Genomic DNA, 18,993 nt, shown 5'->3' on the forward strand with positions numbered 1-18,993 from the left:
CACGAGGAATGCAAGCTTGAGGAGTTATTTTCACTGTAGGCATGCTGACTACCAGCTAACAAATCATTCCCTGTTATTCGTTACTAGACAAGTCTACACGCAGCTACAGAAATAGAATGCCATAGAATGCCGGGCCATTAGAGAATATGACTGGCTCTTTAAAATATTTCAGATTCAACTAAACCTTCCACTGAAGTCTTTCCTAAAGGCCCCTTTTCCATTGAATATATTTCAACCATAGGAGGAAGGGAAAAACCAATCAAACAAAAGCTTATCTAGAGAAAATCTCCAGATTAATGTTAAGCCCTTTTTTTCTGCTATTATTTTTTTCCCATATTTTTTGCAAGCAATCCCACAACTTCTTCCCCACACGGCCCTACTACCGAGTTTCTTAGCTCTCTTCACAGCACTCACCGATGCACACACAACGCACCCAGGGCCGTAACAGTGCCATTAAGTGAAACAAACATCTCTCCTCTCTTAAGAGACTGATCTATGCTTGTGTACCATTTGCTTATTTCATCAGTGCTCTGCGCACTAGATCACTTTCTTAGTTCTACACGCACAAGTACAAAAGGGAAAGCAGCAGGAGGCACCCAGCTGGTGATGAATTACAGATAGGCACCAGCTTAAGTACTCCCCTCCCTTAAGATACTCGCTTTCAACTCTGATAAGAATATGTTGAACAATTGCTGTGGTTGCATAGCAGAGCTTGAATGATTTTACACTGGGCGTCCATGGCCCCATAAACTCTTCCTGAAGTTTTTACAGTGTTTATTTGAATATTTAAAATGCAGCAATGGAACCCTGTTTTACAACTCTTCTGCTTGACTTAGTGCTTGCTGTTTTATTTTGGGTACTACATTGCTGGTAGTTTTTATTTGCATGAAGTTGTTTCACTAAAGGAATAAAGATGTATTTCAAGTGCAATAACCTGGAATAAGAATCATTTTTCTCTTTCCTTTACACTGTTCCCACTTAAAAATAAAAAAATAATATTTTGAGTTTCTTGAAAACACAAGCAAATAAAAAAACAACTCACTAGTAAGAAACAAGCCCTGGAAGAAGCACTTCAGGTAAACATACCTAGAGTGTCCTTTTCATATGGAAAGTTAAAATAATTAAGTTATATCAGTAATTTTTTAATCTAAATATTTTTTAAAATCTAAATATAATTCTTAAATCTGACGTATTAACTGATTAGATATCCTAAAAGTTTCTTAAACTACAGTGACAATCATCAACAACTAGGATGCTAATAATGATCTGTGCCACACTCTTCATACCTTTTTCATCTTTATACTTCTTTTATTAGCCTCAAGAATAAGGCAGCCACCAGGCTTACATCTTCCTGAAGCAGAAGGATGTGTACAAAAGTGATTTATTAAGTCTCAGTGTTTATGGCTTGGATTGAAATGAGCCCTCCATTAATAATACAAATTAAACCCTTCATACGTTCAAGTACTTATGGGTTTCATACATTTTTATGCTTCTCCACACTTACCTATTTTACTGCACGTAGCTCAACCTATTATTTCTGATAACAGGGAAAACAAGCTTAAACTCACAGTGGCTGTGAGTTAACCTCCCTAACACTGGAGATTCTGAATGTCCAGATTAAAAAAAAAAATCCCCAGTCTACTGGTGGCTACCTACTAGCAGTTCTGACATCCACTACATGCAATGGCAAACAGGCTTTGTCAGGAGGGGGCTGAAGAACTGTCCTTCTAGGATTGTTGCAAGCAAGAAACATAAAATCATCCCAACTCATCTCTACACTGCACCCACCCCTGGCTTGGTCACACCAGCATGTTTGGGTTAAGAAAAAGGAAGCCACATCCATCTTCCTGTACTCCTCCCCTGCTCCCAGCACAGCTCTGAGAAATTGTATGCTCGCTATATTCAGGTAAATAATTGGCTTAAAGATGTAAATAATAATAATTTTATTGTAGTGACTTTTTCCAATTTTAAGCATTCAATTCACATGCAGGCTGGAAAGAGCCATCCACCTTGATTTGTTGGCCCCAGGGCTAAACCACATGTTCAAGTACCAACCTTACAAACTTTGGACCTGAATGCTGTCCTGACAGCTGGACGAGCTTACTTATATTTCATACGTCTCCTGGTCTCCCTCTGGTGTAAGTGCAATGATAGGACAAGGCGTAATGGTTTTAAACTAAAATAGTCTAGGTTTATCTTAGATGTTGGGAGGAAATTCTTCCTTCTGAAGGTGGTGAGGCCCTGGCCCAGGCTGCCCAGGGAAGCTATGGCTGCCCATCCCTGGCAGCAGCCAAGGCCAGGCTGGATGGGGCTGGGGGCAACCTGGACCGGTGGAAGGTGTCCTGATAAAGAGTCCCTCTCCAGCCTTCCTGTAGTCCCCCTTTAGGTACTAGACGTACCAGTACCCAAACCTGTTACTCTCCTTTGGCATGCTGCCTAAGTATTACGCTGGTATTTTCATAAGTATGCAAAATCATTTCATAATCTCTTTCCTAAGCAGTAATAGCTAATTTTAAACCAACAAAACATATGGATAGTTAGGACTGTTTTTCCCCTAATGTGCATTTTGTTGTGTCTATCAACAAAGAGTTTCATCAAGCAATGCATTGTTCGTTCATGGTATTTTCTAAAACTCTTTATGTAGTATCAGTGTCATTAAAACAATCTGGAATAACAAACTGTCTTCTCCCCATCTCTGTACTTTTTCAAGGTCATTTATGAACACAGTGAATGCTACAAGTCCAAGGCACACTAATAGTAATGGAATATGGTCATTAATGCCTATAGCTATTTTTTGACCTGTTTATTTACAATGGATATCCAGGTGTCGTTCATCTATAAATATTTATTCTGTAACAGCTTGGATACTTTGGAAGCCTTCAGTGAAAGACATTTTTCAAGCTTTTGGAAATGCAAACACACCACATCAAGCAGATCATTGTTATGAATCTGCTCCTTTCAAGAGTTCTAAAAGAGCTACAATATTTCATCACATACCGAGTCTTTTCCAGCACAATCGTATTCACTCATAACTGAGAAATGTTATCGTTTATCCATTTCATAAAAACAGGTCTTGGCTTAATACAGACTGCCTAAAGAAGGCACATCTGAGGAAGAATACAATCTCTTCTGTCACTGGAGCACCATGGTAAAATCACTACATTAAGCATAGAATGACTCTCCTATTTGAATAATTTAATAAACAGAGCTTAAAAGTTCCTTGAAATAAGATTAAACTTGTTAGCAAAATATATATATATATAATATATACAGAATATATATGGATTTTGTAATGCACTGAATAAAGTTCTGCAACACAGCCTGCCTGTAGGATGTTAAAGTAAAGTGAGGTAGAATTGTCCAAGGTGTGCGTCACGGGCCCAGCTTTTAAAATACCACACTTGGCCTGCTTTGGGCTGTTCAGCAATACTTCCTTCACAACCTTTGTATCTGCTGTGATTTACATAGCTCCATCCCTGTCAAACCAAATGCATCTAAATCATATCTTCATTATACAGGAAAATTTTACTCAATTCCCGGTCTCTTATCCTAATTCAATACACTCCAGATCAAGCTGCCAGCTAAACCTGGACAGCAACTGTCCCATGAGTCTCTCCTAGTTATTCATCCATTCTTCAATTTTCCTAGCATTTCGCAAGTAAAATTTGTTACTGCTGCTGTCACCATTTATCACAGAAACAACTTAGTCTTCCCTTCTAAAAAATCTTGTGCACAGCTTCTCTGATTACAATTTATGCATAATATCACTATGTACTACAACATAACCTTCAGGAAGTGTATAGCTTAGTACCTGGCACTAATCAGTGAACTATCAGTTCACTTTAATCAACTACTAGTATATGTTCTTATTAAGACAGATATGGTTTTAAATGGCTTGCAATGCTTTTCTTGAAAATGGATAGAAACACACACATACACAGCCAAAACAAACAAAAAAGCTCAGCAATCCAGAATGTTCCAGCCATTCACTCTAAATAATTACCCAACAGCAGGTCCTAAAATAGGATCTAAGCACACATAATTGCGTTCAGGACACTGGTAGGAGGAATGACAATAGTATGAAGAAATTAACACACAGCTCAGATCAATCATTACTTAATTTACAGAGCTTGGTGTTCTCCGCATACCATGTGTTGAGTAACAAGTGACTTCATTAAACTAAATGGATCTTTAGTAAAGCAACTATTTACAGAGCAGCTGCAGCCTGATATTTCTGACACATGAATGTGGGTTGATTTTCAGATAACCCTTTTATTCTTCAACTTCTGTTTGTCCTCAAACTTATTACATCTAAAAAGGCGAAAGTTTCTCCAGGACATATATTCCTTTTTTTTTTTTTTTTTTTTCCCCTCACAAACAATACAACTAACTCCTTTTTTCCCCATCAAATCTTCACGTCGTAATAGTTCTGTCCTTATGGAAATTGCATTCAATACCCTCACTCTTCCAGTAATTAGAAACCCTATTTCCAGCTTTAATATATTTCTTATCCTATTTGTAGCTGATTGTTATTAACTAGCAGTTGACATATACAGAATTAGAACAAGGGTGATTTGTAATTCATATTTTTCTTCCCGTTGAATCAAAGTTCAATTTGGTGATTCCTAAGGAGCCTTAAAACCACAACAGCCCTTGGCTTCTGCTTTTCATCTCCCTGCAATAGACTGACCCCTACGAGATTCATTAAAAACATGCTGATGATTGCCCCCTGCTCCTGTTTTTTTGACAGACTATATACACAGTGAGCTAACTTTAACGTGACATTCCTCCCATTGTGCAAACAACTCTATCTACTAGGAATGTGCTAATTAGGCTCTGCAGGTCCAATTCACACCATAAACACGTCACAACAGCAAGCTGAATTTACCAATTTGCTTTCAGTTCCTGCTGCTGTCTTCCTTCTCCAACTTCCAACTCCCGTTTTCATTTAAAACAAAATAAACAGGCTTTCCAGCAAGAAAGACTATGCTTTAGGGAGGAAACAAAACAAAAACAAACCAAACAAAAAAACCTAGTGGATCTGATCCTTTGCTGAGCATTCACTTTTCCTGTCTTTTCCAAACTCATATAAGAGAGAAACATTCCCACGCCAACTTCATCCACAACTACCCATATTTCAGAAACTAGCCACAACCCAAAATGTCACCTTCTTCCCAGCTCCCAGTAGGAAAAACATCTCTAGGTTTAATGAAACACACCAACTTCTACAATACTCGTTTCCAATCCGCAGCGACACTGCTTGGCCTGTAGGCCTTTCGAGCTCTGGTGATTTTTAGTTAGCACTGGCACACACAGCTTATACAAATGTTCCAACTTCCCTGCCTCCTTGTTCATCTGCTAGGCACAGACTCAAACTGGGTTCACTGCAAAACTCTCTGCCATCACTCAACTTATGTCAATGTTGACAGAATAAAAATATATATGTATATTAAGGCGTTTACCTCAAGATCAAACCAAATCCTAGAAGAGCAGGATCCTATTCCATCTGCCTCCTACAAGGAAGGAAAAAAGATATATGCTCCAAGTGATGTCATTAGTGACTTCCCCAGCCATAGGAAATGCTATCACCTCAAGCTCATTACAACCTACAAATGCTACAGTCTATCTGTAGATTACAATCTACAAATGCTCAAGGAAATACAAGCATAATGGCATGAAATGGTGTTCAGTCAGGCATGCCCAAGGCTAACAACCAGAATATGCTTTTACACATCAATTGCATTAATGGGTGCACGGGGCAGTTGTTTTTAATTTGATAAATTACCACACGTAATTTCACTGACACTGTCACTTCAGCAGTGATCTACTGATACAACATTCAGCATCTGAACAACCAGAATGTGTGGCGAATTCAGCCTACGAAACGAGGCCTGCCACAGGCAGCCTCCCTGCCACGTTCCTCCCACAACAGGCCCATCCCCACATTCCTCCTCAGGCTGGGTCCCAGAACCAAGACAGAAGTGCCCCGCTCTGCAAAACCTTGAAATATATTAAATTAGCCTTGCTACAAGGCCTCTATTCAGTTCAAGTAGTCCACATAGCCACTTACAGAGAAAAACGAGGTGCTCATGTCTCGAAAACCTCCTGTGGTGCACACAGCCAGTGGGAAGTGGAAGGCATCACAGCTGTGAGGAGGTGTCAGAATGGCACCGGGCCAGCCGTGGCCAGCTCCAACCAGCCGGGTGATGCCAGTGTCTGGAGCTTATGCCCGTCAGAGCAGGGCTGAGGGAGGAAAGGTACTTCCCCAAGCGCTTAGTTGCTCCTCTTCCTGCTTTTCAGTAGCACCTACATCAAGAATTAAAAGTTGGTTCACTGGCAAAAACTTTAAGTGAAATTACAAGTTTGAGGCCAGTTTGCCTGCAGCAGCTCCAAACATCTTCACTCAATGCTGCTTTCCTGGCAGGAGCCAGACTGCACCGACCACCTGGCACCTGGATTCAGGTCCAAGCAGGTGGACTTGAAGTGATATCTTTAAGCCTCCAGAAGTACAAGTAATTTTGCTGTCATCTGCCACTCTTTGTGGTGCTTGTCAAGGGTACGGGACAGTCAGCTTTTTTGTAGCCTTACTGAACAATTTGCCACTGGAGTCAGAGGTACCAGAGGAGCACAGTAGCTCCAAGTGACCATCTTGCAAATCTCATTGTGTCTTGCAGCACTACACCCTAAAAGCACTTTTGTACTGTCCAAATCCCATGCCTGTTTTAGAAGGAAGAGGCAGTGCAGGCAGCAGCAACACTGCTCTTTGGTGACAGTGGCCAGAAGAAGGTGGCAGATGCCACCATCCATCTCCTGCTAAGTACCACAGTGAGATGTACACCTTGGACTGTCACTGCAAAACCAAGGCACGCCAGGTCCAGAAGCCCATGTGTGCAAAAAGGACATACGTTTCCACACGGTACAGAGAGTGTAGCTGAAGTACAAAGGCTGAAAAGCAGCACCACAGGTCAGGATTGTGAGTCTCATGAAAAGGGTCTACCACTAATTCAATAATGAATTCTGCGGGGGACCTAAACAAAACCCCAGAAAAGGAACTTTTGCAGTATCCCACTCCTCTCAATAAAATAAACACTAACATAATTCAGAAAGATATCTTTCATAAAAACAGTCTAGTCTTCCTCTACTATGCCGTTTAAAGTTGGTTTATTGCTGTCTTAAATTAAGGAAATGGTATCACATTTCAAAGAAGCACCTTTCTGGCACTGCTTATTATTAACACGCGTATGCATGGCTTACTAAGGATTCCTCTATACTAGCCCACAGATCACAATACTCCCTAAAAAAAAGAAGATGCTTATGTATTTTCCCATCTTCTTTATAATGTCAGGAAGAGTTTGTGTATCTCCTGCTTTCTATATTGCAGACTTGCCTGAAAAATTTCCTCAGAGACACAACTGAAAAACAACCAATCAAAAAAAACCCTCCGGTTCCTTATAACAATATATGGATTTGTATAATGGAGTTGAAAGTATGCCATATGAAGAATATTGAGGATACTTGCCCGTGAAGAACATGGGCAAACTACCACCACCCATCTTTAAAGAAACTCACACAAGCACAACACATGATCAAATTTATACAGTTTAAAAGCACACTCTTATTTCTGCATTTACATCTCACTGGGTCTAGAATTTGCCAAAAAAGCACTGAGACATAGGGAAACATTGACAGACACGTACAACAGCAATGTTCACTTTCAGCATTTCAATTTTAACTGCAGTTTAGTAAGCGCTTCAATAGATACAACTTTGCAGCACCAATAAATGAGTGGCACACTTCCACTGTACAAGTTGAGAAAAGAAGCATGAAAATTTGATTTTTCAAAGACCATATACATTTGTTAACAAAGCTAAATCGGGGCTGTTACTAACATTGCAGAGAAATACACTAATAGAGGGAGAAAGATGCTAGCAACACATTTCAATTATTAGTGAAGAGCTGAAGCATGTTCAAGTTTCTTCTGTCTGGAAGACTGAAACATCAATAACCATTTTGCTAAGAATCCTGTTGATTTTTCTGCCACTCTATACAAGGCTTAAACAAAAAAAGCAAATAAATGCAGGCCTTCCTAATCATGCCTGTAACTGTCAGCAATTAAAATTTCATACAGCCCTCTTCTATCAACTTCAAATGTACACAGAAATTATATTTAGCAAATGTACTAGATGCATTTTTTTCCCCTAAATAGAAAGACCTAGGGATATAAGGTAAAATTGTAGACTTCTTCAAAAGCACCAAGTTGAAGACTTCCCCTCATGGGAGAAAAAAACATACCTAGGTCCATGGCAGTCTTATAGTCATGCTGATACCCACCCTCCTCCAAACTGAGGCAACTAAGTAATATGAAAAGCCCAACCCTTCCTATGCCTTTTTCATTCTAGCTGAACTTTGTTCAATTCTTACTGACAGTAAGAAATCTAAATACAATCTACTTTTGCTAGAAACTATAACTGGACTGCCAGCTCACTTCACAGACTAAAAGAGCCTTCTAATAGTTTTCAGGTCATTCTACTCCTGAAGAATTTTACTTATTAAGGCAGAAAATCAATTCATTAAGAATCAGAAATGAACTTTGCTTTGACTACATTTACTTCTCCATATGTTACAAAACTGTGAGTGTTAAAAGCACAGACATCCAGAGATAATGGGATGCCAGGGAGCCCTCAGGACTGGAAACCATTTTGCCCACTGACACCTGCCTTTAGGACAGTAATTTAGCCTCTTTGCCCTTTATTCTCACCAACTTTAAAATTCCTAGTACTAAAGAGCTCACACTGTTATCTTCATGAGTGTACAAATGCTTGAGAGGATGGGAATCTAATCTTGGATGTAACTGAGTACTGACAGAACAGCACTGCTTAAAACAGAACTTGTCTGGAGTCATTGGAGTATATAGTACTGTAAAATAAATGCTTTAATAGCAAGGAAGTAATCCAATCAAGTAAACCATATTACAGAAATTATATAATCGAACAACAATGAGTGAATTGTGACTGCCTGAAATCCAAGTTTATTTACTACATATCGCAAATTTACTTACAAACTCCTCAAATGAATTCACATCTTCAAGCTAAATTTGGAAAGATTCAAAATGCATCAAATTGTCTACCTGTCAGTTCTTGGAACCTGAAGATAATGGTGTATGCTAATCATTGCTTTTAAATAAAGATTTAGTCAATTGAGACAAAGCCCACTGATCTAACAAGCAAGCCATCTTCTCTTTAGGTTCATCTGAAATACTTGATTCTACAATTTACAACACTTGATTTACAATTACTTTTAGGCTTATCTGCTTTTGCTGTTTCTCCCTTCTGGACACTTCAGAATAGTAAACCCAAATGGATTATGAACAACTTGTACTGCAAAAGCTACCTTCATGTAACAAAGACAGATATTAAAAAGATGAACAATAGCTTTCTGATCAGAGTCAGACTATTTAAGAGCCACCCAACTCTGGCTTCTCAGACACAGCCTTGATCCAACAGCAGAACTGTTACTCGGTTTCCTTATATTCGGAAAGCCGAGCAAGTATCACAGAGTAGTGTGTTAATGGCAAAACAACTCTGTAAGGTGAGCTTGTACCACAGCTAAGAGTTCAGATACTTTAAACACTAGCTTCCCTAAATACAATGCTTAACACACTGCACTGTGATTAATTGCTTACAAACATCAAAACAGAACAGTGATTAAACTATAAACTCTACCTGTTTGTAACGACTCTCCCCACTGCAAAGAAAAAGACGTACTGTATGTACGGATGCCTTGCTCGGAGTCCACAAGTATAATGGACACGCTATTCCCATCAGTAGAACTTCAAGTACTAGAGCTGCGTAATCAGCTGAACAAATTTCTGATTTAAGGGGTTCCTACCAGGTGCTGCATACATATTTGAAAGTATATAAGCCCAAACTAACAATGAAGGTTCTCTGTAAAACCACCAACTAAGTATCTCCCCCAGGTAGTCAGCTTTAGAGCTGAGACCTGCTTTGCCTGCTGCAGGGAAATGACAACCAGAAGCAAGTCATGGATCTCTTGAGAGCAGACCCCAGTGACTGATGAGGCCACTGGATCACAAGCAGTGAAAAAACAGTGAAAAATCAGGTTTGACCAAGGGACAGTTTTGTTTTATTTTATTTTGATCCCCAGAGGAAAGAGCCTCAATGCATTATGAGAAAAACAACTAGTTCAGAGAACACAAAGAATGGAGCTGTTTCTGGCATGTCCTTCCTTCAGCTTTTCTCTGGGGGCCCAACAGTCATACACTGAAAACTCAGAACACAGAACAATGTAAATCCCAAGGGACAGCACATCTCTACTAAGTCATCTATGGGATGGCTTGTGTCACTTGCTCCCCTGATGCAGACACTTAGAAATTTCTCTCGAGATAAACATCTCTGCTCCTAACAGTTATTCATGCCTGATGCTGCTCTTGATAATCCCACTGTGTTTTCCTGACCCACTTCATTCTTCCAGACACGTCATCCTGCATCCATGTTGCATTTATATCTTGTGTATGCTTTCATTTTAGGAGGTGTTATGGGTATAAATGTACCTTAGCAAGGCAAATCTTTGAAACACACACCTGAAGAGAGCAGCAGAATAACACTGAACAGACAACAACAGAAGTCTTGCTCAAATTCTTGCTCATGAACCTACTTCAAGCTAGACTGAGAAGCCTAAAATCCACTATTTTCTAGACACTCAATCAAGAGACATAGGAAATGAACAGGAGTCTTTCACCGGTAATACCATGCATTTGTTCCAAAGGATTAACTTCATTTTAGTAGCTTCCCAGTTCAACCGCTTAAGGGAAGACTTATTTCTTGCATTCTGAATCAAGCAAGGACATTTATCTAGTGTTCTATATTACTGAGAAATGGCAAGTTGAAACAAAAACAGTTAACACTTTAAATTTTGCTCATCTGAATTGTGGTTTTAGCAAAGAAAATGATAGAAACAGAGCAGTATATCTCCTACAAACTTACCAGAGATAAACTTGAATTCCTGGCCATACTGTGAGCTATATGTGTATTACAGACATGGATTATAAAGACAAGGTAGGAAGTTATGGATCTATCACAGACAAGTGTCTTACCATCTACAGCAGCCCTCTAGACTTCAGCTCCTTGCAATATTATTAAAATGTTGCCAATGGGATAATGAAAAAAAACCCTGAACCCTACTTTTAACACTTTCTGTGCGCTAAAGACACTTTCTCTTCTCTGAGCTTTTGTATGCTTCACATATCATACACCTTTTTTCATAATGACAAATTGGAAAATAAAATTCTTCCCAGTCTGAGTAAATTAGCTTTGAAAAAAAGATACTGTCTGGTACCATTATGCATGCATGCATACTCAGACCTGAGTATACACACTCATGGCTAAACGTCCCAAAGAAACTAGATGATCAATCCAAGGGAATGAAATACAATCTTCATGAATGAAAAACCAAATCTGCAAAAACATTTCTTCATGCTCTTAACACGCTGATCGCTCCTTAGAGAGTCCAAGTCAGGAGTTAAAATTCTACATACTGTTTGCAGTAAATGTACAGCTAAAACAACAGTTGCTTTTGTTCTATATCCCATCTCTTTGAGCGAACGTGTTTCTGTAGAGCCTTTGGGAAACTAAGAACTACCTTTTAAGACGGGCTCATGGCCAGGCTTTCAAGCACAACAAGTAGAATTCAAGCTAGACCTACTATAGTTATGAAATGAAATCTACGTAAACTATCCTTCCTAACCCAATAATCTTTTATTACTCCCACCACTGTAAATTAGCATACATGTTTTATACTTGTATAAAATGCATAATTGTCATATAATTATAAAACATTACTTGTATTAATGTAATTGTGCTGCCATATCTGCAATGTTTTAACTGCAACCGTAACAGAATTTGGTTTTGATTGTTATTAAAGCAACAATTGAAAAAATCCTAGGTTAAAATAATAATAAAAAAGCATGTACCAACTGCACTAAAACTGCTAAAGGGAAGCATACTGAGTGGAATAACTAATGCTTCAATTTAGGACCTTAGCATTTTGGAAGAAGTCTGTGCACTATGGGGATGTGAACTAAACCAGCACGTACAATCATGTTTTTCTCTTTTAAGAATTAAATTTAGGTTTCAAACAGGCTATAGAAACACAGGCAAGAATTAAAGAAATTTACTGTTGAAGAAATTCAAACCAAAGTATCATCAGGCAAACATGAAAACTGCAGAAGACAAAATTTAAGACAAAGTATATTTACAGTAAATGCCCAAACTGGGGAGTGATCAGCATTCAATCATCAAAATTACATTTTAAATGTAATGGAAATGGTCTCCAGTGTATCCTGGTTAGACACACAAAAGACTTGTCTCAAACTCACAGCAGGGGAGAGAGCATAGTACCTAAATATCCAGATGCTTAAAAACTAGGTCTACAACACCACGCTTAGCATTCTTGATGTAACCACATAGCTCTGCAATACAGCACATGCTCAGTAGTATACCATAAGCTTTATAGTGAACTTGCAAGGCCTCAGAACTGATGTTTGTATGGCCTGCTCTGTCCAAATCTCTCTTAAACTAACCTGTAGCTTTAGTTGGTTTAACCATGACAGTAGTTTCTCAAATTAGCAAGGTTACCTATGGCTACGCTAGCAGTGTTTTATTTATTTCATTTCACATTTCTGTGGTACCAACATAGTTTTATATATACTGCAGTACCAAGCAGTTATTCAGTGTTACCCCTAAAACTAATTCTACAAAGTAAAGAAAGAAATAGCATCTAACATATGTAAAAGGTACTACATATAATAAATCTGGGTGAAATCTGGGTCAACGAAGAAAGAGGAAGGCATAACAATGTTAGCAAACAAAAACAATCCTGAGTGGATTCTAGAAGGAGAAAGGAATATATAACAACAGAACACAACAATGTGAACACCCTCCTCCTCTTGGCAAAGGACTACACCACTCCAACTCCCATATGAATCCACCAATCTTAGGACCCAAGGGGGCAGTGGAAGAGGGAGAACAATTTTAACTGCATTGCAGTGTGTTTGTGGTATTTTTCTTGTGGTTGCTTATATTTTTTTGTTTGTTTGTTTTGGGGTGGATTTTTTGGTAGTAACTAGATATTGACTAACAATAATTTGACTCATGATTTCAATTATACTAACAAAGAAATCCTGGCTTTACTTTAATAAGGTGTATTTCCTCTTTACCCATAAAGAAGTCTGAGCACTAGAGAGAAATTGTAGTGTTACATAGAAATAGCTGAAGTTTTAGAAGCTGACAAAGTAAAAACCAAAAACTAAACAACACTATTGCAACTGTTGTTCAAGTTTTTAACAAAGCTTTTTTTCTTTTCAAAAGTGAGTCACTAAAAGTGACTGTGATATCCTCCCTTTTCGCATCCCTAAAACAACTGTCGATAAAACCTTTTCTAAATTTCTTTAAATTTGCAAGGACATTGGATAAATTTTGTTAGAAATGAAGATAAATATGTACAGCTTTGTCAAAAGGCAAGATGGGAAAACATCAATGAAGCATATAAGCAATGACAAAGAAATTTAGCCTGGCCCAAAGGTATAAATAGAAGACAGAAATGAAGATGAGAGAAAGCAAAGCTTCTTCATAAATGAAAAGCATTTGCTGTGCTCTCACAGAAACTACTGTTTCACAACCAACATGGGTTCATGAGGAGTAGGTCCTGCTTGAAAAAGTTATATTTCCTTTTATAAGATCACCCATCTAGTCGATCAAGGGAAGCCAGCTGATGTGATCTTTTGGGATTTCAGGAAAGCTTTTGATACACTTTCTCATAGGATCCTACTGGACAAAATGTCCAGTATACAGCTAGATAAAAACATAATACGATGGGTGAACAATTGGCTGATGGACAGGACTCAAAGGTTTATGGTAAATGGGGTTACATCAGGCTGGCGGCCAGTCACCACTGGGGTCCCCCAGGGCTCCATTTTAGGGCCAGTTCTTTTCAATGTTTTCATAAACGATTTGGATGTAGGACTAGAAGGCCCTTTGAGCAAATTTGCTGATGACACTAAACTGAGAGGAACTGTTGACTCTGTTGAGGGTGGAAAGGCCTTGCAGAGAGATCTAGACAGATTGGAGAGCTGGGCGATCACCAACCACATGAAGTTTAACAAAAGCAAGTGCCGGGTCCTGCCCCTGGGAAGGGGCAACCCTGGCTATACGTACAGACTGGGGGGCTGAGACACTGGAGAGCAGCCCCGCAGAGAGGGATCTGGGGGTTGTGGTTGACAGCAAGTTGAATATGAGCCAGCAGTGTGCCCTGGCAGCCAGGAGGGCCAACCGTATCCTGGGGTGCATCAAGCACGGCATTGCTAGTCGGGCGAGGGAAGTGATTGTCCCGCTCTGCTCTGTGCTGGTGCGGCCTCACCTTGAGTACTGTGTGCAGTTCTGGGCACCTCAGTACAAAAAGGACGTGAAACTGTTGGAGAGTGTCCAGAGGAGGATTACAAAGATGGTGAAGGGCCTAGAGGGGAGGAAGTGTGAGGAGCGGCTGAGGTCACTTGGCCTGTTCAGCCTGGAAAAAGGGAGGCTGAGGAGAGACCTCATCGCGGCCTACAGCTTCCTCACGAGGGGGAATGGAGGGGCAGGCACTGATCTATTCTCTCTGGTGACCAGTGATAAGATCCGAGGGAATGGTGTCAAGCTGAGGCAGGGGAGGTTCAGGCTGGATAACAGGAAGAGGTTCTTCACTGAGAGGGTGGTCACACAGTGGAACAGGCTCCCCAGGGACATAGTCAGGGCACCAAGTCTGCCAGAGTTTGTTTGAAGAAGTTTGAAGAAGTGTTTGGACTGTGCTCTTAGTCACATGGGCTGAATTTTTGGGTAGACCTGTGTGGTGCCAGGAGTTGGACTCAATGATCCTTGTGGGCCCCTTCCAACTCGGAATATTCTATGATTCTATGTGATCCCTGTTCCTCTTGAATTCTGAACCTAGACTCAGAAAATGTGAGAGAACCATCTTGCATTTCCTAGGAAACAAATTATATGGTCTATCCTCTCTATTCCTGATGTCTGTTTTTCTGAAGCATCGCTTTGAACCGGGGAACTGATATTGTGCATGTTCACTTGAGGCTAGAAATTTCTACTTTGCTGCTGCACTACTTAGAGTTCTCTACATAAACTCTAAGTTCTCTATACTCACCGGCTAGCAGGCAAACTACAACTTGCTCCACCTTAGCACTAGAAAACACTGAAACGGTGTCTCCTGCAGAATGGAAAATGCTGTTCCATCAGTACTTGGTTGGTCACAGCTGAAGTCACAAGCTGTAAATTCACAATCTGAGATCAGACTTTCTAACACTTGCTTTACACCTGTAAAATTCAAGCCCATTGCCACCAAATCGAAAAGTGAGAAGTACTTCTTGTGCTCACTAAAGACAACAGATTTTCCATTTATTGAAAGGCACAGAAAAGATTTTGCTGCTAGGTTTCCACAAGCAGTATGTACAAATAAATTATTTTTAACTAGTAAATAGCCTCATCAACACAATCAAGTGGTTTGTGACTTACGCATGTCTAGCACCTTTTGCTAGAGATAAGATGAAACAATACCTTGTTTTGAAGTGCAAACTTCACTTCCATCCACCCAGCAGAACACAGGAATGGGCACAGTGCAGCAGGCATACCCATGACAGCACTAATCTAAATAACAAAGTTACCTGTCAAACACAGCAGTACAGGTTAACAAATTTACCTGTCAAACACAGCAGTACAAACTCCACAGCTAGCAACTGAAGTTACCTCTGCCCATCCTGTATACATTTAGGACAAGCCCATACCATGCCTTTACAGTCACATGCCCATTACTACTGTTAATTATGCTAACAGAATTAATATACCGCTAGCAAACCTAACCAAATTACAGAGTTTGCCTCACTTTGATGCACTGAGGTATTCCAGCATCTTTTCTTGTGTGTTTCTCAACCTTGCTGCCTGAGCCTGCATGATAACATTTTTTCACAAAAGTGTAATAGTCAATGCCAGCTGAAATTAACCCTGCTGTTTAGTCAACAGGGCTGTAGCAGCTCCTTGGACAAGAAACTGTGAGCTAAGATTTCTCTATAGAAATCTTATCTCAAGAACCATACATTGGCATGGAAGGCATGTCATTAAAGTAACCAAAAAAAAGAAGGTCTATATTGAAATTCAATCCTCAGCTAAATTCTCTGCTTACATGATCATTAACTAAGTTGTTCATCATCTCTTAATTTATACAGGTGATTCTGAGCTCCCTGCTAAACATGTAAAATATCCTCTTTGATGGAGGAGGATAAAGCAACAGTGGCACGGAAAAGAATTTCAGTTTTATATGTTGATAGAAGTTTTAGAAACAATTCAAAATTGTTACAGCCTCTCTTAACTCTAGTTTTCCTTTAATACTTAAAGGATCAGATTTTGTTTGAGAACAAAAATATTTCCTGATGAAATCTGACACAGTGGCTGAGATACTTTAGGCACCATATTTAACACAAAGCAATTAAAGAATTTTGCTAATTTGTATTTAATAAAATCCCAAATCTTTCTGATGAGCCTAATATAAATCCTAACACTTGATTTGTTTAAAAAATAAATAAATCAAGACATATTGTAAAAATTGTGGCAGATGTATCAACCCAAAAGGTTATCACTAATTAATCTATTGAAAAAGCTATTTAACATCATTTACTGCCACCATGGCAAATATGACAGGTTTACAAATTAACATATTGGATGCTTAATGTTAACATCCATGTTCTGTCAGGTCCTCCTGTGACTAATCGAAATGTAGCTTGGATTGCTGTAACTAATAAGTAATCCTGGTAAATAAAACTGCTTTACCCTGTAATTATGGCAGTATGAACACTATCTTAATTATAGCTGTTTTAGAGCCTCATCTATCAATCAGTTATGAGCAACACTTCTAAAGCTTCACAAACAGAAGAGTAAAGATCCAGCATCCATCCAATGGACCAACATCAACACAGTCAGTTGCCTTGCATATCTCAGAAAGATGTGTGGAGCCTAGACCTGATCTCAGGCATGAAAAGATGATCAGGAAAGCCGAGTAAATTAAGTGGAAACGTCATCATTCAGGCTTTGGAAGCCTTATCTGTACACAGGATAAATGGTACCAACAATCACTTCCTCCAGTCACAACCAAAACCAACATCTGTGACGTTGCACAATGAATTCTCAGTTTGAACTAATATTAGAAAAAACACACGACCTATGAAGAAGTTAAGGGGCAGGAGGGTGTTTACATGTGATTGCTCTGGAAAAAAAAATTGCATTGTTTTCTACCAATATTAATTCTCTTGGAATCCAGTGAAACTTTTAGGTCATAGTGCATAGCGCTGTAGTTACATGCAAATAAAGTGGACTTTTTCAGCATGGGATATGATAATTAACAAATATCCTTTCTCTTGTGTTATTGTGGCAAGCATGTTTCGAAGTTATGCAATGCAATAACCAGCACAGACTTCAGACACCACGTCGTTCTGCTAACTTTAAGAGCTGGAAAAGATAAAACTACATCTCTCTCCCTCATTTCCTAGCCCTAACATCAGTGACTGGGTGTTGATAAGGCCACTGCCAGCATTGTACTTTATTTTTAGTTTAAAAACTAGTGCTGTTCCAGTGCTAACCTTAAGTATTCCTCCATGGGATCAGAGTTGCTAATAATAAAAAATTATTAAAAGGGAACATTTACTTCTGCAGAAAGCACAGACTGCAGTCACTGTCAAGTTCTGAAAATCAGGATAGAATTGCTATGCAAACCAATATGCAGCACAAGATCCTAAGCGTGAGGGCAATACAGAAGGCAAAACTACTTCATTACCTGCTTGTCAAAACTAGAAGCCAAGACAAAGAGATTTGAAGGCACAGGCACAGGGACAGTGACTGCAGCAAGAATCTGAATAGCAGGAAAGCATCAAGACTGCAGAGGACTAAGGCTGGACATGCAAACTGCTTCACTTCTATCACCACCTAAGGAAGAAAAGCAGAATGAAGGCTACTGAAAAATTGCAGTGAACTCCATCAGGGTAGTGAAGGTCAAACTCAGCAAGAGACAACGCATTCTAATGAATGCTTGCTCAACTCCTGGAAGATTAGATTCAGCACATCTTTAAATCCCACCAATATATTAAGCTGTTCCAAAAAAGAATCTATCACACATGCAAACTGTAAAAATATCTTATTTGTCCTGGCAGAGTTGGTCACACAAGTTTCTAAAGTCTTAGGATAGGCATCTATAAACAGGAAGAAAAAAAACAAAAACAAAAACAAATATGTAACAGGAACCGCCAGTGCAAGTAAACAGAGTTAACAGTCAATACTATTCCTGTAAGAAAAAAAAACACCTTCAAATTTGTGTTAAGCACACAGGCAGCAAGTTTTCTATTAATAATGACCAGATCTGCTCATTAACAAGCTAACAAAGCTAGTCATGGGTTGTATATTTATAGTAACTGAAAGTCACAGACTTTACACTGGGACATGTATCCTGTGTGCTACTTTAGATAGCACCTCATACTGCAAGCTTAGTGACACTAGACCTAACACTTCTCTGAATGACAGGGTAAACAACTGAGGCTCAATTCACAACAACACTGTCCCATTTTCAAACGTTTGTAAGTAATATAGACTGACTAAACCTTTTTCAGGCTTATCTAATACACAGATTTAGGACACTGCAGAAGTTAAAACACTCAGGTTCATGTTTGTGAGGTTAAATTACTATGCCAATTAACATTCCAGTAGTTCCTTTTTCATGACACTAGAACAGATGGTGATCTTGTGCAGGAAAAGTCTTCTGTTTTTTCAGCTGCTGTTTTTTCTCCATTTAAATCACTTAGGCATACTTTACCTATAGATATCACAGTTACAACATAGTGTTACTAACAAAAAGATTTTAAAGAACTTATGAAGTGACCATTTCTAGTACTAA

The 18,993-nt window shown here is 39.2% G+C and overlaps 1 protein-coding gene across 2 annotated transcripts in view; it reads right to left on the reverse strand.

The window, feature by feature from the left end:
* Positions 1 to 18,993, reverse strand: part of LOC310904512 (uncharacterized protein) — a 411,654-nt gene that overhangs the window by 202,059 nt on the left and 190,602 nt on the right. The window contains exon 12 of one of the 2 annotated variants that reach the window (XM_083849364.1): positions 17,884 to 18,032. The exons of the other annotated variant lie outside the window; for it this stretch is intronic. Coding sequence (XP_083705490.1) covers positions 17,884 to 18,032 — 149 coding nt within the window. The remainder of the gene's footprint in view (positions 1 to 17,883; positions 18,033 to 18,993) is intronic. 2 annotated transcript variants of the gene reach the window in all.

The sequence above is a fragment of the Anser anser genome (assembly GCF_964211835.1).
Source record: "Anser anser genome assembly, chromosome: 9".
In the NCBI taxonomy this organism is placed as follows: domain Eukaryota; kingdom Metazoa; phylum Chordata; class Aves; order Anseriformes; family Anatidae; genus Anser; species Anser anser.